The sequence below is a fragment of the Nerophis ophidion genome, linkage group LG01 (genome assembly GCF_033978795.1).
Source record: "Nerophis ophidion isolate RoL-2023_Sa linkage group LG01, RoL_Noph_v1.0, whole genome shotgun sequence".
Lineage (NCBI taxonomy): Eukaryota > Metazoa > Chordata > Actinopteri > Syngnathiformes > Syngnathidae > Nerophis > Nerophis ophidion.
In genome coordinates, this window is record NC_084611.1 from 85,211,629 (window position 1) to 85,233,706 (window position 22,078).

The window sequence follows — 22,078 nt, forward strand, 5'->3', positions numbered from 1 at the left end:
AAAAATTTTATTTTTGAGTTTTTCAAATTTTTATTCAAATTCCTCTTCAAATTCTATAAAGTTTTATTAAAATGAAATATTAAAAAAAAACAAAAAACATTAATCAAAAAACCCTAAAAAAGTTTCCTAGAATGTTTCTAATTCTTCTTCAGATTCTCGAACTCTTCATCAAATTCTTTAAAAAATCCTTTAAAAAAATCTAAATAACAGACCACATATTCCAAAATAGTATTTTTGAGTTTTTCAAATTGTTAGTCATATTCCTCTTTAAAATCTTATAAGTTTTGTATTTTTTTTCAAACCTTTAATTAAATACTCCTAAAAATCTTCCCAGAATTTTTCTAATTCTTCTTCAAAATTCTCGAAATCTTCCTCAAATTCTTAAAAATATTTTTTAAAAATCTAAATATCAGACAGAAACATACAAAAATATTATTTTTGAGTTTTTCAAATTTGTATTCAAATTCCTCTTTAAATTCATAAAAGGAAATTAAAAAAAACAAAAACCTTTAATCAAAAAACCTTAAAAATCTTTCTAGAATTTTTCTAATTCTTCTTCAAATTCTCGAACTCTTCATCAAATTCTTAAAAACATTCTGAAAAAAATTTAAATAACGGACCACATATTCCAAAATATTATTTCGGAGTTTTACAAATTCTTGTTAAAATTCCTTTTTAAATTCTTAAAATGTTCCTAAAATAAAATCAAACTTTAATTAAAAAACCTTAAAATTCTTCCCAGATTTTTTTTCTAATTCTTCTTCAAATTCTTAAAAACGTTCTTTAAAAAATCTTCAATTTCATATTCCTCTTTAAAATCTTAAGTTTTCTTAATATATATATTTTTTAAAAACCTTTAATTAAAAACTCCTAAAAATCTTCCCAGAATTTTTCAAATTTTCTTCAAAATTCTTGAAATCTTCCTCAAATTTTTAAAAATATTTTTTAAAAATCTAAATATCAGACAGAAATATACAAAAATATTATTTTTGAGTTTTTCAAATTTGTATTCAAATTCCTCTTTAAATTCGTAAAAGGAAATAAAAAATAAAAACCTTTAATCAAAAAACCTTAAAAATCTTTTTGGAATTTTTCTAATTATTCTTCAAATTCTCAAACTCTTTATCAAATTCTTAAAAACATTCTTTAAAAAATCTAAATAACGGACCACATATTCCAAAATAGTACTTTTGAGTTTTTTAAATTGTTATTCATATTCCTCTTTAAAATCTTAAAAGTTTTCTTAATTTTTATTATTTTTTAAAAAACTTTTAATTAAAAAGTCCTAAAAATCTTCCCAGAATTTTTCTAATTCTTCTTTAAAATTCTCGAAATCTTCCTCAAATTCTTAAAAATATTTTTTCAAAATCTAAATATCAGACAGAAACATACACAAATATTATTTTTGAGTTTTTCAAATTTGTATTCAAATTCCTCTTTAAATTCGTAAAAGGAAATTAAAAAAAAAAACCTTTAATCAAAAAACCTTAAAAATCTTTCTAGAATGTTTCTAATTCTTCTTCAAATTCTCAAACTCTTCATCAAATTCTTAACAACATTCTGAAAAAAATTTAAATAACGGACCACATATTCCAAAATATTATTTCGGAGTTTTTCAAATTCTTGTTAAAATTCCTTTTTAAATTCTTAAAATGTTCCTAAAATAAAATAAAACTTTAATTAAAAAACCTTAAAATTCTTCCCAGATTTTTTTTCTAATTCTTCTTCAAATTCTTAAAAACGTTCTTTAAAAAATCTTCAATTTCATATTCCTCTTTAAAATCTTAAGTTTTCTTAATATCTTTTTTTTAAAAAACCTTTACTTAAAAACTCCTAAAAATCTTCCCAGAATTTTTCTAATTGTTCTTCAAAATTCTTGAAATCTTCCTCAAATTTTTAAAAATATTTTTTAAAAATCTAAATATCAGACAGAAACATACAAAAATATTATTTTTGAGATTTTCAAATTTGTATTCAAATTCCTCTTTAAATTCGTAAAAGGAAATTAAAAAAAAAAACTTTAATCAAAAAACCCTAAAAATCTTCCTCGAATTTTTCTAATTCTTCTTCAAATTCTTGAACTCTTCATCAAATTCTTAAAAATGTTCTTTAAAAAATCGAAATAACGAACCACATATTCCAAAATAGTCTTTTTGAGTTTTTCAAATTGTTATTCATATTCCTCTTTAAAATCTTAAAAAATTTTTTTTTAAACCTTTAGTTAAAAACTCCTAAAAAATCTTACCAGAATTTTTCTAATTCTTATTCAAAATCCTCGAAATCTTCCTCAAATTCTTAAAAATATTTTTTTAAAAATCTAAATATCAGACAGAAATATACAAAAATATTACTTTTGAGTTTTTCACATTTTTATTCGAATCCCTTTTTAAATTCTTAAAAGTTTTCTTAAAATGAAATATTCAAAAAAAAAAAACATTTAATCAAAAAACCCTAAAACTCTTCCTAGAATTTTTCTAATTCTTCTTCAAATTCTTGAACTCTTCATCAAATTCTTAAAAACATTCTTTAAAAAAATCTAAATAACGGACCACATATTCCAAAATAGTATTTTTGAGTTTTTCATATTGTTATTCATATTCCTCTTTAAAATCTTATAAGTTTTCTTTCTTTTTTTTAAACCTTTAATGAAAAACTTTCTTTTTAAATTCTTAAAATTTTCTTAAAATAAAATAAAATATTTAAAAAAAAAACTTTAATTAAAAAACCTTAACATTTTTACCAGATTTTTTTCTAATTCTTCTTCAAATTCTTAAAAACGTTCTTATAAAAATCTTCAATTTCATATTCCTCTTTAAAATCTTAAAATTTTCTTAATATATATTTTTTTTAATCTTTAATTAAAAATTCCTAAAAATATTCCCAAAATTTTTCTAATTCTTCTTCAAAATTCTCGAAATCTTTCTCAAATTCTTAAAAATATTTTTTAAAAATCTAAATATTAGACCAAATATACAAAAATATTATTTTTGAATTTTTCACATTTGTATTCAATTTCCTCTTTAAATTCGTAAAAGGAAATAAAAATTTAAAAAAACTTTAATCAAAAAACCTTAAAAATTTTCCTAGAATTTTTCTAATTTTTCTTAAAATTCTCGAACTCCTCATCAAATTCTTAAAAACATTCTTAAAAAAATCTAAACAACGGACTACATATTCCAATATATTATTTTTGAGTTTTTCAAATTCTTGTTAAAATTCCTTTTTAAATTCTTAAAATGTTCTTAAAATAAAATAAAACTTTAATTAAAAAACCTTGAAATTCTTCCCAGATTTTTTTCTAATTCTTCTTAAAATTCCTAAAAACATTCTTAAAAAATCTTCAACTTCTTCCCTGATTTTCTTAAATTGTTCTCGGCATTTGTCTTCAATCTTTTCGTGGTTTGACTTAAGTATCGAGCATCTTAAGTCCGCCTTTCAAAAGTGTTTGAATGCCGCTGCTGGCTCTCTCCTCCCAGGCCGTGTTTGACTGCGTGGTCAACTCCCTGAAGAACGTCTTGAACATCCTCATCGTCTACATGCTCTTCATGTTCATCTTCGCCGTGGTGGCCGTGCAGCTCTTCAAGGGCCGCTTCTTCTTCTGCACCGACGAGTCCAAGGAGTTTGAGCGGGACTGCAGGTGGGTCGGGAGGGGGGCGTCCGTCCGGTCTCGCCGCCCGCGCTCACGTCTGTGATCTGTCGCCGCCGCAGGGGCGAGTTCCTGGTGTACGACAACAACGAGGTGAAAGCTCAGAAGCGGGAGTGGAGGAAGTTTGAGTTCCACTACGACAACGTGGCGTGGGCGCTGCTCACCCTCTTCACCGTCTCCACCGGCGAGGGATGGCCGCAGTACGTGCAGCGCAGTCGGTTCCGGGCGGGGTCAGACTGCGGACGCCTGGGGGAGCTTTGGCGCCCGATCTTATGTCACATTTTGTGCGTCGGTCAATTCCACGTTCGGTTTGACGTCGTCCGGCACAAGGGAGCAGAATATCAACACTTATGTCATAATACAAACCCCGTTTCCATATGAGTTGGGAAATTGCGTTTGATGTAAATATAAACGGAATACAATGATTTGCGAATCCTTTTCAAGCCATATTCAGTTGAATATGCTACAAAAACATATTTGATGTTCAAACTCATAAACATTTTGCAAATAATCATCTACTTTAGAATTTGACGCCAGCAACACGTGACAAAGAAGTTGGGAAAGGTGGCAATAAATATTGATAAAGTATTTAAACACTTATAAGGAACATCCCACAGGTGTGCGGGCTAATTGGGAACAGGTGGGTTCCATGATTGGGTATAAAAACAGCTTCCGTGAAATGCTAAGTAATTCCCAAACAAAGATGGGGCGAGGGTCACCAATTTATAAGCAAATTGTCGAACAGTTTTAGAACAACATTTCTCGACGAGGTATTGCAAGGAATTTAGGGATTTTACCGTCTACGGTGCGTAAAATGATCGAAAGGTTCAAGAATTTGGAGAAATAACTGCACGTAAGCGATGATAATACCGACCTTTGATCCCTCAGGCGGTACTGCATCAAAAACCGACATCAATGCGTAAAGGATATCACCACACGGGCTCAGGAACACTTCATAAAACCACTGTCAGTAACTACAGTTGGTCGCTACATCTGTAAGTGCAAGTTAAAACTCGACTAAGCAAAGCGAAAGCCATTTATCAACAACACCCAGGAACGCCGCCGGCTTGGCTGGGTTCAAGCTCATCTAAAATGGACTGATGCATTGTGGAAAAGTGTTCTGTGGTCTGACGAGTCCACGTTTCAAATTATATTTGGAAACTGTGGACGTGGTGTCCTCCGGAACAAAGAGGAAAATAACCATCCGGATTGTTATAGGCGCAAAGTTGAAAAGCCAGCATCTGTGATGGTATGGGGGTGTATTAGTGCCCAAGGCATGGGTAACTTACACATCTGTGAAGGCACCATTAATGCTGAAAGGTACATACAGGTTTTGGAGAAACATATGTTGTTATCCAAGCAATGTTATCATGGACGCCCCTGCTTATTTCAGCAAAACAATGCCACACCATGTGTTACAACAGCGTGGCTTCGTAGTAAAAGAGTGCGGGTACTTTCCTGGCCCGCCTGCAGTCCAGACATGTCTCCCATCGAAAATGTGTGGCGCATTATGAAGCGTAAAATACGACAGCGGAGACCCCGGACTGTTGAACGACTGAAGCTCTACATAAAACAAGAATGGGAAAGAATTCCACTTTCAAAGCTTCAACAATTAGTTTCCTCAGTTCCCAAACGTTTATTGAGTGTTGTTAAAAGAAAAGGTGATGTAACACAGTGGTGAACATGCCCTTCCCCAACTACTTTGGCACATGTTGCAGCCATGAAATTCGAAGTTAATTATTATTTGCCCAAAAAATATATATAGTTTATGAGATTGAACATCAAATATGTTGTCTTTGTAGCATATTCAACTGAATACGGGTTGAAAAGGATTCGCAAATCATTGTATTCCATTTATATTTACATCTAACACAGAGGAGAAAAAGAAAAGAAGAGTCAGATCAACTGGTCTTTGTGTTGCTAAAGGCGGCCGCAATACACCGCTTCCCACCTACAGCTTTCTTCTTTGACGTCTCCATTATTCATTGAACAAATTGTAAAGGATTCATACCGCCATGTTTGAGCATGATACTTCCGGGCGAAATTTAAAAATGCAGTTTAGTCAATTAAAAAGGCCGTATTGGCCTGTGTTGCATTGATATATAAACTATCAGACTGCGTGGTGGGTAGTAGTGGCTTTCAGTAGGCCTTTAATAGACGGCCCCAGCTTGACCCTGGAACAGACTATTTGTATTCCCAACGGTTTCCATGTTTTTGGTCAGAAAGCGACTTTTCGAGGTTCCAGCCCACCAATGTCCCCCCTTGCAGGGTTTTGAAGCACTCGGTGGACTCCACCTACGAGAACCAGGGTCCGAGCCCGGGCTACCGCATGGAGATGTCCATCTTCTACGTGGTCTACTTCGTGGTCTTCCCCTTCTTCTTCGTCAACATCTTCGTGGCGCTCATCATCATCACCTTCCAGGAGCAGGGGGACAAGATGATGGAGGACTACAGTTTGGAAAAGAACGAGGTGAGCGCTCGGTCCGCATCCGTTGCGTCCGGGGAATCTCGACGGCCATTTTTTTTTTTTGTCCCAGAGAGCCTGTATCGACTTCGCCATCAACGCCAGGCCGCTGACTCGCCACATGCCCAAGAACAAGCTGAGCTTCCAGTACCGCATGTGGCAGTTTGTGGTGTCGCCGCCGTTCGAGTACAGCATCATGGCGCTCATCGCGCTCAACACCATCGTCCTCATGATGAAGGTGAGCTCCTGGCGGCGGTCTCGTTTTTAAAAAAAAACATGCCTCAAAACAACAGCTACAAAAACAATGAAGGCACACAACTTCAGTACAGAGTATACTAGAGTCATAAAGTAAACAATAACATAGTCCTCGTTTTGTGCAAAACTAGACTGCCTGGTATACTGCATAACAGGAAATTATAACCTGGGCCAATCTGCAAGCTGGGGGTGAGTGCTTGAAATGGCCTTAGTGGAAAAAGTTTGCATGTATCAAGCGCCAAGTCAAATGACCAATGTCTAGGGTGGCAAAAGAGGTTAAAAAATAGGTTAGCATGCTGATATTAGCATTTTAGCATGCTCTAGCATATCATCAGTGAGCATATGCCAACGTACCAAGTTATATGACTCTGGGGTAAACGGTTGCAGAATTAGCACTTAAAACATGCTAATTTATTTAAGCCAATTTTGACACCGTCCACTTAAGTTATCTATTTTGCTGCTTGTAATGTTTGTAAGGTGCACACGGCGACGCCGCGCTTCATAACAAGCAATAATTATATAACTTAGTAGTGCAATATCAACATTCAAAAAACATTATTCCTAATTTTTTTTTAAAAAACATACCTCAAAACAACAGCTACAAAAACAATGAAGGCACACAGCTTCAGTCCAGAGTATACTAGAGTCATAAAGTAAACAATAACATAGTCCTCATTTTGTGCAAAACTAGACTGCCTGGTATACTGCATAACAGGAAATCATAACCTGGGCCAATCTGCAAGCTGGGGGTGAGTGCTTGAAATGGCCTTAGTGGAAAAAGTTAGCATGTATCAAGCGCCAAGTCAAATGACCAATGTCTAGGGTGGCAAAAAAGGTTAAAAAAAATAGGTTACCATGCTAATATTAGCATTTTAGCATGCTATAGCATATCATCAGTGAGCATACGCCAACGTACCAAGTTATATGACTCTAGAGTAAACGGTTGCAGAATTAGCACTTAAAACATACTAATTTTGACACCGTCCACTTAAGTTATCTATTTTTTCTGCTTGTAATGTTTGTAATGTGCACACGGCGGCGTAGCGCTTAATAACAAGCAATAATTATATAACTTAGTAGTGCAATACCAACATTCAAAAAACATTATTCCTAATTTTTTTTTTTTAAAAACATGCCTCAAATCAACAGCTACAAAAACAATGAAGGCCCACAGCTTCAGTCCAGAGTATACTAGAGTCATAAAGTAAACAATAACATAGTCCTCATTTTGTGCAAAACTAGACTGCCTGGTATACTGTATAACAGGAAATCATAACCTGGGCCAATCTGCAAGCTGGGGGTGAGTGCTTGAAATGGCCTTAGTGGAAAAAGTTAGCATGTATCAAGCGCCAAGTCAAATGACCAATGTCTAGGGTGGCAAAAGAGGTTAAAAAAATAGGTTAGCATGCTGATATTAGCATTTTAGATTGCTATAGCATATCATCAGTGAGCATACGCCAACGTACCAAGTTATATGACTCTGGGGTAAACTTAAGTTTTCTATTTTTCTGCTTGTAATGTTTGTAATGTGCACACGGCGACGCCGCGCTTAATAACAAGCAATAATTATATATAACTTAGTAGTGCAATATCAACATTCAAAAAACAAACGGGGAAAAAAAATGGTCAAATAAATACAATTTAAATAAAACATTTAATGCCTCTTTTCTATTTGCAGCCTTCTGAGGTAAATATCAACATTACACTTTTCCACAGGCTAAAAAAATCTTAAAATAAAATAAGAATGAGATGGGTGGGGTTGGTGGTGGTGGGGGGCGGGTTTTGGTGATAGTCAGTGCTGCAAGGGGTTCTGGGTATTTTTTCTGTTGTGTTTATGTTGTGTTACGGTGCGGATGTTCTCCCAAAATGTGTTAGTCATTCTTGTTTGGTGTGGGTCGAGTCAAATCGTATATAAATAAATAGATTACGTTACAGATAAATACATTGCACTTTTGCATATTTTAATTCTTATTCATATTTTTATTCCAACTCTTCAAATGTTTCTTGGAATTATTCTTAAAATTATTTTATATTTCCTAAAATTATTCTCGAATTTTTTCATAAATGTTTTAAAATTCTAAAATTGATTTTTAAATTTAATTTTTCAAATTGTTCTTATAATTATTTTTTAAATTTCTAAAATGATTATACTTTTTTTTTAAACTTTTATTACTAATGCTCAAAATGATTCTTAGAATTCTTCCTAAATAGTCTTATAATTATTTTCTGAGTTTTTCAAATTATTTTTCAACCTTTAATATTCCTGTTTTTGATTTTTTTCAAATTCATCTTAAATTTTTGTTTTCATTTTTAAAATTGTTATTATATTTTTCCGAAATATATTCAAATCTTATTCCAATTCTGATAAAAAATATTTTGATTTGTTCTCTTAAAAAAATTTGAAATACCAACAATTCTTCTGTTTCTTTAATTGTTATTCAAATGTGAAAAAATGGCTTTCAATTATTTTTTTTTTCAAAATATATATATAAATTCCTAAAAAAAATAAAAAAATTTATCGTTCGAATTTGTATTCATTTCAAATTATCCCTAAAATTATTTTATGTTTTATTTTTCTTCAAACCCTGAAAATTCTTCACAGAATCTTTCCTAAAATATTTTTCTAACTATTGTATGACTTTTACAAAAACAATTTTTAACTCTAATATATATTTTTTTGTTCTAAAATTCTTCTTTTTATTTTCGAATTAATTTTCAAATTTTATTCAAATTCTGATTCAAATTCTTAAAAAAAAATGTTTCTTGAAATAATAAATACATTTCTTTGCTTAGAAGTATGCTTTAAATTTAGTTCCTGAACATAATTTAAAAAAATACAAATTCTAAAATTATTCTAATATATATTTTTTGGTTCTAAAATTCTTCTTTTTATTTTCAAATTAATTTTCAAATTTTTATTCATTAAAATTCTTTGAAAAAGATTATTCTCAAAATAAAAAATAAATGTCTTTGCTTAGAAATATGTCTTAAATTTAGTTCCTTAACATAGTTAAAAAAAATTCTAAAATTATTCTTCAAATCATTCTTTTAATTTTTCGTTAAATTCTTAAACTTATTTTAAAAATGTTTAAATTCGTATTTATTTTTTTAATTCGTTCTTTAAATTACTCTAAAATATTCCTAACATTATTTGGGTTTTTTAATTATTTTTTTTAGATTATTCTTCAAATTCTAAAAATTATTTTTATATTTATTTTTTTTAGCTTTTTTTAAGCTCTTTTCAAATTAGTATTTTTTTTTCCGATTATTTCTTAAAATTTTACTTCAAAACACCTACAAGTCTTCTTTAAATTTTCAGAAATTATTTTTAAAACTTTATTTAAATCATGATTCAAATTAGGGAACATTTTCTTAAAGTTATTCATTAAAAATAATAATCTTTTTTTTTTCTTAAAACAAACTCTATATATCTATGATGATATTATAACAATATATAATATTAAGTTTCAATATTAAGTAGATAACATAACGTTATTTAATGTACTATACGCTTCATTTTTTTATGTGAATCAAGAAGAGCGAGAGGTCTCTGGTCCACTTGTGAAGGACCGAGTTCAGTTGACTGAAGTTCTTTCTGTCTCGCCACAGTTTGACGGCGCCTCAGAGACGTACGACAACGTCCTGAAAAACCTCAACATCGTCTTCACCACTTTCTTCTTCATGGAGTCCATTCTGAAGCTCATCGCTTTCGGTCCCCTGGTGAGCACACACACACACACACACACACACACACACACATTCTTGTATTTCTTACCTTCTTGAGACTTACCTCTTTTGGCCCAACGTTTCTAGATAAACAGTACAAAGATTTGTATTTACTACATTAATAATATAAACATACTATGCAAATATAAAAAAGGAAAGCTTTTAGTTTTTTTTGGTTTTTTTTCGTAATTGGTTTTTTAGTCTTCATTATTTACTTCATGTTATCACGATATGTCTCTATTTATTAAATTCTTGAAATAAATTTTGGCCAAAGGGGGTGCACTTTTAAAACCGACACTCAGTCAATTTTTAAATTTTGGCAATATTATAATATTTTTTTAATTTTACCTGGCAAAATTATGACAAAAAGTCATAATTTTACTCCAAAAAACGTCACGATTTTACAAGAGCAACAAAAAATTTGGCAATGTTGTGATAAAAGTCCGAATTTTATATGTCAAATGTCACCAATTTGCATTAAAAAAGTAATAATTCTACATCAAAAACAAAAATGTTTCGAAAAAATATTACAATATTAGTGAAACAAAAAGAATAGCAGAAATTTTTCCCAATTTTATTAGAAAAAAAAAGTTGACACATTGTGATAAAAGACTGCTTTTAGGTAAAAAAAAAAAAAGCTTAATTTTTTGATTGTAACAGTTTTTTAAACTTCATTACTTACTTAAATTTATTACACTATGTCTTTATACACTTTTTTAAAATTAATTTTGGCCAAAGAGGGTGCATTTTTAAAACCGACACTCAGTCAATTTTTAAATTTTGGCAATATTATAATATTTTTTGAATTTTACCTGGCAAAATTATGACAAAAAGTCATAATTTTACTCCAAAAAACGTCACGATTTTACAAGAGCAACAAAAAATGTTGGCAATGTTGTGATAAAAGTCCGAATTTTATATGACAAATGTCACCACTTTGCATTAAAAATTAATAATTCTACATCAAAAACAAAAAATGTTCGAGAAAATATTACAATATTAGTGAAACAAAAAGAATATCAGAAATTTTTCCCAATTTTATTAGAAAAAAAAAGTTGACACATTGTGATAAAAGACTGCTTTTAGGTAAAAAAAAAAAAAAAAAAGCTTAATTTTTTGATTGTAACAGTTTTTTAAACTTCATTACTTACTTAAATGTATTACACTATGTCTCTATACACTTTTTTAAAATTAATTTTGGCCAAAGGGGGTGCACTTTTAAAACCGACACACAATCACTTTTTAAATTTGGGCAATATTATAATATTTTTTGAATTTTACCTGGCAAAATTATGACAAAAAGTCATAATTCTACTCCAAAAAACGTCACGATTTTACAAGAGCAACAAAAAATTTTGGCAATGTTGTGATAAAAGTCCGAATTTTATATGACAAATGTCACCAATATGCATTAAAAAGTATTAATTCTACATCAAAAACAATAATTTTTCAAGAAAATATTACAATATTAGTGAAACAAAAAGAATATCAGAAATCTTTCCCAATTTTATAAGAAAAAAAAGTCGACACATTGTGATAAAAAGACAGAAATAAATGTTGAATTTTTGGTTTGTAATAGTTTTTTAATCTTCATTATTTACTTTGTATGTCTCTATATAATTTTTTTTAAAGGGGGCGCATTCTAATTTCTTGCACACACTTGTTTTTACATATGTTGGCCAGAGGGGGAGCACTTCAAATTTGTACACACACTTGTTATTTCATATGTTGACCACTTTTAAAAGCGACACACAGTCAGTTTGAAAAATTCGTCCTTTTTGGGACCGCCTTCATTTTGATGGATTTCACCACCAGGGGTGCTAATGAGACATTCTCTATTAGATGCAATGGTTTTCTGTATCGGGACCGTGGTTTATGTCCTAACTTGTTCACACCTCCTCATATGGAAGCTACTTTTCCTTGTTGATGTCTCAAGAAAGGTATAAATACAAGAACAAACACACACACCACTTGTATATCTGACCTTTTTGAGACCTCTAAAAAATGCCTACCTCTTTAGGAACGCCCTTTCTAGATATAAAAAGATGTGTATTTTACAACATTAATAATAAATATGCAAATATAAAAAAGCTTGTTGAGAAAAATGAATTGTAATTTCACAAGAAAAAGGTCCCAATTTCAAAATAACAACTTTGAATTTTGGCAGCGTTATAATAAAAGTCGTCATTTTACTCAACACAAGTAAAAATTTTACAAGAAAAACTGAACATGTGTGCAATATTATGATAAAAGTTGGAATTTTACTCACTAACTGTTGCATTTTTACAAGAAAAGCTTAATTTTTTGACAATTTTATGAAAAGAGTCGTAATTTTACTCGGCATAAGTCACAATTTTATAAGAAAACTTTAAAATGTTGGCAATATTGTAATGATAATCTGAATTTGATTTGGCAAAATGATGACAAAAGTCATAATTTTACTTAAAAAATGTCACGATTTTACAAGAGCAAAAAAAAAAATTGGCAATATTGTCAAAAAGTCCAAATTTTATATGACAAATGTCACTACTTTCTAGATATATGAAGATTTGTATTTTACGACATTAATAATTTTTACATACTATGCAAAAATAAAAAAGCCTGTTGTGAAAAATGAGTTGGAATTTCACAAGAAAATTTTTAAATGTTCGCAGTGTTATAATAAAAGTCGTAATTTTACTCAACCTAAGTCAAAATTTTACAAGAAAAACTGAACATTTGTGCAACATTATGATAAAAGTCGGAATTATACTCAACCCAAGTCAAAATTTTACAAGAAAAACTGAACATTGTGCATGATAATTTGGAGTTTTAGTCAATAACAGTCGCAATTTTACAAGAAAAGCTCGACATTTTGACAATTTTATGAAAAGAGTCGTAATCTTACTTTAACTCATCATTTTATAAGAAAACTTTAAAATGTTGGCAATATTGTAATGATAATCTGAATTTTATTTGGCAAAATGATGACAAAAGTCATAATATTACTTAAAAAATGTCACAATTTTACAAGAACAACAAAAAAAAATGGCAATATTGTGATAAAAGTCAAAATTTTATATGACAAATGTCACCACTTTCTAGATAAATGAAGATTTGTATTTTACAACATTAATAATTTTTACATACTATGCAAAAATAAAAAAGCCTGTTGTGAAAAATGAGTTGGAATTTCACAAGAAAAATTTTAAATGTTGGCAGTATTATAATAAAAGTCGTAATTTTACTCAACCTGAGTCAAAATTTTACAAGAAAAACTGAACATTTCTGCAACGTTATGATAAAAGTCGGAATTATACTCAACCCAAGTCAAAATTTTACAAGAAAAACTGAACATTGTGCATGATAATGATAAAATTTGGAGTTTTAGTCAATAACAGTCGCAATTTTACAAGAAAAGCTCAACATTTTGACAATTTTATGAAAAGAGTCGTAATTTTACTTCAACTCATCATTTTATAAGAAAACTTAAAAATGTTGGCAATATTATAAAGATATTTTGAATTTTACTCGGCAAAATGATGACAAAATTCATAATTTTACACGAAAAAGGGGGCGCATTTTAATTTTTTACACACACTTGTTTTTACATATGTTGGCCAGAGGGGGGAGCACTTCAAATTTTTACACACACTTGTTATTTCATATGTTGACCACTTTTAAAAGCGACACACAGTCAGTTTGAAAAATTCGTCCTTTTTGGGACCACCCCCATTTTGATAGATTTCACCACCAGGGGTGCTAATGAGACATTCTCTATTAGATGCAATGGTTTTCTGTATCGGGACCAGGGTTTATGTCCTAACCTCCTCATATGGAAGCTACTTTTCCTTGTTGATGTCTCAAGAAGGTCAGAAATACAAGAACACACACACACGTAGACTTCATTCATCATTCATGAAGAAAGTTATTTTGGTGGACATATCTGGAGCGTGTCTTTGCTGTCCCCAAAAACCCCCAAAGTGTGCACGGGCAGTCACGCCACGGCCCCTCCTCCCCCTTTCCTCTGTTTCCATGGCAACAGTCTTGGTGGAAACTAACGCTCTCCTTTTCCCTTCCCTCTCCGAACAGAACTACTTCAAAGACCCCTGGAACATTTTTGATTTTGTCTCGGTGCTGGGAAGCATCACCGACATTTTAGTCACGGAATTGGGGGTGAGTGACGTCGCCGCCTGGTAGGTGACGTCTTTTTTTTTGTGAAGCCGCGCCACGTTTACAAAACACGGATGTGATATTGGGAACATGGACGTCCTCGAGGAGGAAGTGCAGAGCACACCTTTGGAGCTTAAATGGCAATTACCGTAAATGCTGGAATCAGAGGCGGGGCCTTTGTGGAGCTAAAGTGCAAAAAGGGGCGGGGCATTCATTGAAAACAGGTGATAAACCATCACCTGTTTTCAATGATCACTGATAATTGAAGAGAAGTTATCTTAAATCATAGCTTTTGAATGCTAACTTTACTTATGTTATCATGCTAACAGTTAGCATGGGTTCAGTACCAAGTTATATGACTCTGGGGTAAACGATTGCAAAATTAGCACAAAAACTTTGCATGCTAACGTTAGCATTAACATATGTCAAGGATCAAGTTATATGACTCTGTTGTAGACGGTTGTAAAATTGGCACAAAACCTAGCGTGCTACTGTTAGCATGTTAAAAGTTAGCATATGTCAAGTACCAAGTTATATGACTCTGGGGTAAACGGTTGCAAAATGAACACAAAATGGCATGCTAACATTAGCGTGCTAATAGTTAACATATGTCAAGGATCAAGTTATAGGACGGTTGTAAAATTGGCACAAAAACCTAGCGTGCTACTGTTAGCATGTTAAAAGTTAGCATATGCCGCGTACCAAGTTATATGACTCTGGGGTAAACGGTTCCAAAATGAACACAAAATGGCATGCTAACATTAGCGTGCTAATAGTTATCATATGTCAAGGATCAAGTTATAGGACAGTTGTAAAATTGGCACAAAAACCTAGCGTGCTACTGTTAGCATGTTAAAAGTTAGCATATGTCAAGTACCAAGTTATATGACTCTGGGGTAAACGGTTGCAAAATGAACACAAAATGGCATGCTAACATTAGCGTGCTAATAGTTAACATATGTCAAGGATCAAGTTATAGGACGGTTGTAAAATTGGCACAAAAACCTAGCGTGCTACTGTTAGCATGTTAAAAGTTAGCATATGCCGCGTACCAAGTTATATGACTCTGGGGTAAACGGTTGCAAAATGAACACAAAATGGCATGCTAACATTAGCGTGCTAATAGTTATCATATGTCAAGGATCAAGTTATAGGACAGTTGTAAAATTGGCACAAAAACCTAGCGTGCTACTTTTAGCATGTTAAAAGTTAGCATATGTCGCGTACCAAGTTATATGACTCTGGGGTAAATGGTTGCAAAATGCACACAAAATGGCATGCTAACATTAGCGTGCTAATAGTTAACATATGTCAAGGATCAAGTTATAGGACAGTTGTAAAATTGGCACAAAAACCTAGCGTGCTACTGTTAGCATGTTAAAAGTTAGCATATGTCGCGTACCAAGTTATATGACCTGTGGGTAAACAGTTGCAAAATGAACACAAAATGGCATGCTAACATTAGCGTGCTAATAGTTAACATATGTCAAGGATGAAGTTATAGGACGGTTGTAAAATTGGCACAAAAACCTAGCATGCTAACGTTAGCATGTTAAAAGCTATCAAATGTCACGTACCAAGTTATGTGACTCGGTTGTAGACAGTTGTAAAATTGGCACAAAAACCTTGCATGCTAATGTTAACAGGTTAAAAGCTATCAAATGTCACGTACCAAGTTATGTGACTCAGTTGTAGATCAGTTGTCAAATTGGCACAAAAACCTAGCATGCTAATGTTAGCATGTTAAAAGCTATCAAATGTCACGTACCAAGTTATGTGACTCGGTTGTATATCAGTTGTCAAATTGGCACAAAAACCTAGCATGCTAATGTTAGCATGTTAAAAGCTATCAAATGTCACATACCAAGTTATGTGACTCTGTTGTAAACAGTTGTAAAATTGGCCCAAAAACCTAGCATGCTAACGTTAGCATGTTAAAAGCTATCAAATGTCACGTACCCAGTTATGTGACTCGGTTGTAGACAGTTGTAAAATTGGCACAAAAACCTAGCATGCTGCCATTAGCATGTTAATAGTTAGCATATGTCAAGTACCAAGTTATATGACTTTGGGGAAAACGGTTGTAAAATTAGCACAAAACTTGGCATGCTAATGTTAGCATGTTAATAGTTAGCACATGTCAAGTGCCAAGTTAAATGTATCTGGGGTAACGATTGCAAAATTATCACATAAACTTATTATCGCTAACTTTAACATGCTATCATTAGCAAATTGTATTTGTTTGAACCTAAAAATCATGTTTTTTGATACTTTACCTATGTTATCATGCTAACAGTAAGCATGGGATTAAGTAGCAAGTTATATGGCGCTGGAATAAACGGTTGCTAAAAATTAGCACGAAAACTTGGCATGCTAATATTAGCATGCTAATAGTTAACATATGTCAAGGATCAAGTTATATGACTCTGTTGTAGACGGTTGTAAAATTGGCACAAAAACCTAGCATGCTAACATTAGCATGTTAATAGTTGGCAAATGTCACATACCAAGTTATATGACTCTGGGGTAAACGATTGCAAAATTATCACATAAACTTATTATCGCTAACTTTAACATGCTAACATTAGCAAATTGTATTTGTTTGAACCTAGAAATCATGTTTTTTGATACTTTACCTATGTTATCATGCTAACAGTTAGCATGGATTCAGTAACAAGTTATATGACTCTGGGATAAACGATTGCAAAATTAGCACAAAAACTTTGCATGCTAACGTTAGCATTAACATATGTCAAGGATCAAGTTATATGACGCTGTTGTAGACGGTTGTAAAATTGGCAAAAAAAAACCTAGCGTGGTACTGTTAGCATGTTAAAAGTTAGCATATGTCAAGTACCAAGTTATATGATTTTGGGTTAAACGGTTGTAAAATTGGCACAAAACCTAGCGTGCTACTGTTAGCATGTTAAAAGTTAGCATATGTCAAGTACCAAGTTATATGACTTTGGGGTAAGCGGTTGTAAAATTAGCACAAAACTTTGCATGCTAAAATTAGCATGTTAATAATTAGTTAATCCTGATACCCACTAAAATGATAGTAATACTATACTTTGACTGTCAAAAAGTCTAAGTCTAAGACAGTGCATTAATCCTATTTAAAAAAAAAAAAAAAAACATGCCTCAAAACAACAGCTACAAAAACAATGAAGGCACACAGCTTCAGTCCAGAGTATACTAGAGTCATAAAGTAAACAATAACATAGTCCTCATTTAGTGCAAAACTAGACTGCCTGGTATACTGTATAACAGGAAATTATAACCTGGGCCAATCTGCAAGCTGGGGGTGAGTGCTTGAAGTGGCCTTAGTGGAAAAGTTAGCATGTATCAAGCGCCAAGTCAAATGACCAATGTGTAGGGTGGCAAAAGAGGTTAAAAAATAGGGTTAGCATGCTTTTAGCATGCTATAGCATATCAACAGTGAGCATACGCCAAAGTACCAATTTATATGACTCTGGGGTAAACAGTTGCAGAATTAGTAATTAAAACATGCTAATTTATTTAAGCCAATTTTGACACCGTCCATTTAAGTTATCTATTTTGCTGCTTGTAATGTTTGTCATGTGCACACGGCGACGCCGCGCTTATTTGTACGAGGCGCCTTAATTGCAGCGTTTACGGTAATTGATTGACATGAAAGATGTTTAGGTGTGAAGTTTTGTCTTCAACGAGGAAGTTGTCCCCTCACTTTTTTTACACTTGTGCTTTGGAGTCCCTCTCTGGTGTCACGTGGGGGACGTGCGGCGCGGCAAGCGCCATCTTCCATTAGCCCCAACGGCGCCCTAACAAAGTGTCCGCAGACCGCTAACGAGGTCGGAGCTGACAGAGCTCGTTAAGCCATCGTCGGCCAGCGTCTAATTAAGAGGCGGGGCCATCTGCAGCTCGTTTCTGACCGTCCTGCAACACTTTCTGAAAAAAATATCACGATAAAACCCCAAAAAATTGCTAATTATTTTTATGGATATGGAAAAATTTTTGTGAGATTTTTTTTTCACTGCTCAAAAAATAATAATGAATCAAAATCAATATTGTTATGAATTAGTGACCTACTTAAGGCTCCGGTTACTTCACATCAAATAGTCCACTGTGAAATTTTTGGGGGGTTAAATATTGCATATTTTGTCTATTTTTGATTAAAAATTGAGTTTTCTTTACGAAAAAGGGCATTACACCAAATAAATAAATGATTAAATAATATAAAATAAACACATCTGAAGTTCATCAGGAGGTTTAAGTGTTTTAAAGTTAAAAAAAAAAAAAAAAGTAATGTATGATTTATTTTCGGTCCCTTTTGTATCTATAAGAATTTTAGTGGTATTTTTTTAAATAAATTTTTTAACTGTCTTTGTTCAAAAATAATAAGAAATCAAAATCCATGTTGTTATGAATTGTTGACCTACTTTGGCTCCAATTACTTCACATGAAATATTCCACTTGGACATTTTTGGGGTTTTCTTTAACAAAAACAAGCATTAAACTAAAAAAATATATAATTATTTAAAACCAATAAAAATAAAACTTTATATTAACAAATCTAAGGTTGATCTAGAGACTTTAAGCTTGTAAAGTAAATTAATAAAAAAGGTAATGTATGATTTATTTTGAACGCTTTTATGAGTGGGGCCCTTTTGTATCTATAAGAATTTTAGTGGAATTTTTTTTTGTACCTGTCATTGCTCAAAAATAATAATGAATCAAAATCCATGTTGTTATGAATTATTGACCTATTTTGGCTCCAATTACTTCACATGAAATATTCCACTTGGACATTTTTGGGGTTTTCTTCAACAAAAACTAGCATTAAACTAAAAGAATATATAATAATTTAAAACCGATAAAAATAAACTTTGTATTAACAGATCTAAGGTTGATCTAGAGACTTTAAGATTGTAAAGTAAATTAATTTAAAAAAAGTAATGTATGATTTAGTTTTAAAGCTTTTATGAGTGGGGCCCTTTTGTATCTATAAGAATTTTAGTGGTATTTTTTTTTTTTACCTGTCATTGCTCAAAAATAATAATGAATCAAAATCCATGTTGTTATGAATTATTGACCTACTTTGGCTCCAATTACTTCACATGAAATATTCCACTTGGACATTTTTGGGGTTTTAACAAAAACAAGCATTAAACTAAAAAATATATATAATAATAATAAAACGTTATATTAACAGATCTAAAGTTGATCTAGAGACTTTAAACTTGTATAGTAAATTAATTACAAAAAGGAATGTATGACCTATTTTTTAACATTTATGAGTCCTTTTTTGATCCAAGAGAATTTTAGTGGGATTTTTTTTTACTGCTCAGAAAAATAATAATGAATCAAAATCAATATTGTTATGAATTAGTGACCTATTTAAGGCTCCGGTTACTTCACATCAAATAATCCACTGTGAAATTTTTTGGGGTTAAATATTCCATATTTTGTCTATTTTCGATTAAAAATTGAGTTTTCTTTACGAAAAACGGCATCAAACTAAGTAAAAAAAATGATTAAATAATATAATATGAACACATCTGAAGTTGATCAGGAGGTTTAAGTGTTTTAAAGTAAAAACAAAAAAAAGTAATGTATGATTTATTTTTAACGCTTTTATGAGTGGGGCCCTTTTGTATCTGTAAGAATTTTATTGGTATTTTTTTATTAATTTTTTAACTGTTTTTGCTCAAAAATAATAATGAATCAAAATCCATTTTGTTATGAATTATTGACCTACTTTGGCTCCAATTACTTCACATGAAATATTCCACTTGGACATTTTTGGGGTTTTCTTTAACAAAAACAACCATTAAACTAAAAAAAATATATAATAATTTAAAACCGATAAAAATAAAACTTTATATTAACAAATCTAAGGTTGATCTAGAGACTTTAAGCTTGTCAAGCAAATTAATAAAAAGGGTAATGTATGATTTATTTTGAACGCTTTTATGAGTGGGGCCCTTTTGTATCTATAAGAATTTTAGTGGATTTTTTTTTTGTACCTGTCATTGCTCAAAAATAATAATGAATCAAAATCCATGTTGTTATGAATTATTGACCTACTTTGGCTCCAATTACTTCACATGAAATATTCCACTTGGACATTTTTGGGGTTTTCTTTAACAAAAACTAGCATTAAACTAAAAGAATACATAATAATTTAAAACCGATAAAAATAAACTTTGTATTAACAAATCTAAGGTTGATCTAGAGACTTTAAGATTGTAAAGTAAATTAATTAAAAAAAAGTAATGTATGATTTAGTTTTAAAGCTTTTATGAGTGGGGCCCTTTTGTATCTATAAGAATTTTAGTGGTATTTTTTTTTTTTACCTGTCATTGCTCAAAAATAATAATGAATCAAAATCCATGTTGTTATGAATTATTGACCTACTTTGGCTCCAATTACTTCACATGAAATATTCCACTAAAACATGTTTGGGGTTTTCTTTAACAAAAACAAGCATTAAACTAAAAAATATATATAATAATAATAAAACGTTATATTAACAGATCTAAAGTTGATCTAGAGACTTTAAACTTGTATAGTAAATTAATTACAAAAAGGAATATATGACCTATTTTTTAACATTTATGAGTCCTTTTTTGATCCAAGAGAATTTTAGTGGGATTTTTTTTCACTGCTCAAAAAATAATAATGAATCAAAATCAATATTGTTATGAATTAGTGACCTACTTAAGGCTCCGGTTACTTCACATCAAATAATCCACTGTGAAATTTTTTGGGGGGGTTAAATATTGCAGATTTTGTCTGTTTTCGATAAAAAATTGAGTTTTCTTTACGAAAAAGGGCATTAAACTAAGTAAAAAAATGATTAAATAATATAATATGAACACATCTGAATTTGATCAGGAGGTTTAAGCGTTTTAAAGTAAAAACAAAAAAAAAGTAATGTATGATTTATTTTTAACGCTTTTATGAGTGGGGCCCTTTTGTATCTAAGAATTTTAGTGGTATTTTTTTTATTTTTTTTTATTTTAACTTTCATTGCTCAAAAATAATAATGAATCAAAATGCATGTTATGAATTATTGACCTATTTTGGCTCCAATTACTTCACATGAAATATTCCACTTAAAATTTTTGGGGTTTTCTTTAACAAAAACAAGCAATAATAATAATAAATCCCAAGGAGGACACCAGAGAGGGTCTCGAACGTTGACTGCCATTGTGACTGTGACGCTCATATTGACTCCGTCTTCCTCTTCTTCTATGTCTTTACATGCTTTCTTTCACTTCTCTACTTTGTTGGCGCCCTACCGCCCCCCCCCCCCTCCTCCTCTCTCTGCCCCCCCATCTTGTGGTTGAAAATCCATCCAATCAAAATGCACTATGAAATCCTTCATCCTGTTCTTCTCCATCCGTGCTGCGCCATGACGTGTGGTGATGGTGCTGTGATGATGATGATGATGATGATGATGATGATGGTGTGCCTTCTCTCGCCCCATGCCTTCGCCAAATCAAAAAAAAAAAAAAAATGTCCAAACCTAAAAAAAAATTTTTTAAAAATGATCCCTTGCCATTCATCTTTCTACATCATCGCACTTGTAGAATCTGGTTGGTTTGTAATTTCTCTCTCAAAGCTCCCTCTGCATCCTCATTGGCCATGCTTCCAAGCCCCGCCCCCCCCCTTGCCAGCCACCTGTGTGACAAGCCCTGCCCCCTTGTGCATGCGCTTCCTGGTTGGGCGTGGCTGGTCACCAGTTCTACCCGAGCTTGATAAAAACATACTCTGCTTACTTTAAGTGTCAATCAAACCTCAGCATTAATATCGTTTTCTACGTTTTTTTATATTAGATCATTCATTGATGA

At 31.7% G+C, this 22,078-nt stretch overlaps 1 protein-coding gene across 1 annotated transcript in view; it reads left to right on the forward strand.

Moving 5' to 3' along the window:
- LOC133561056 (voltage-dependent P/Q-type calcium channel subunit alpha-1A-like) overlaps window positions 1–22,078 on the forward strand; it is a 130,823-nt gene that overhangs the window by 76,543 nt on the left and 32,202 nt on the right. Inside the window, exons 15-20 of the mRNA XM_061914265.1 lie at window positions 3,477–3,637; window positions 3,709–3,846; window positions 5,915–6,116; window positions 6,184–6,348; window positions 9,975–10,085; window positions 14,163–14,246. Of these exons, the coding sequence (XP_061770249.1) occupies window positions 3,477–3,637; window positions 3,709–3,846; window positions 5,915–6,116; window positions 6,184–6,348; window positions 9,975–10,085; window positions 14,163–14,246 (861 nt within the window). The remainder of the gene's footprint in view (window positions 1–3,476; window positions 3,638–3,708; window positions 3,847–5,914; window positions 6,117–6,183; window positions 6,349–9,974; window positions 10,086–14,162; window positions 14,247–22,078) is intronic.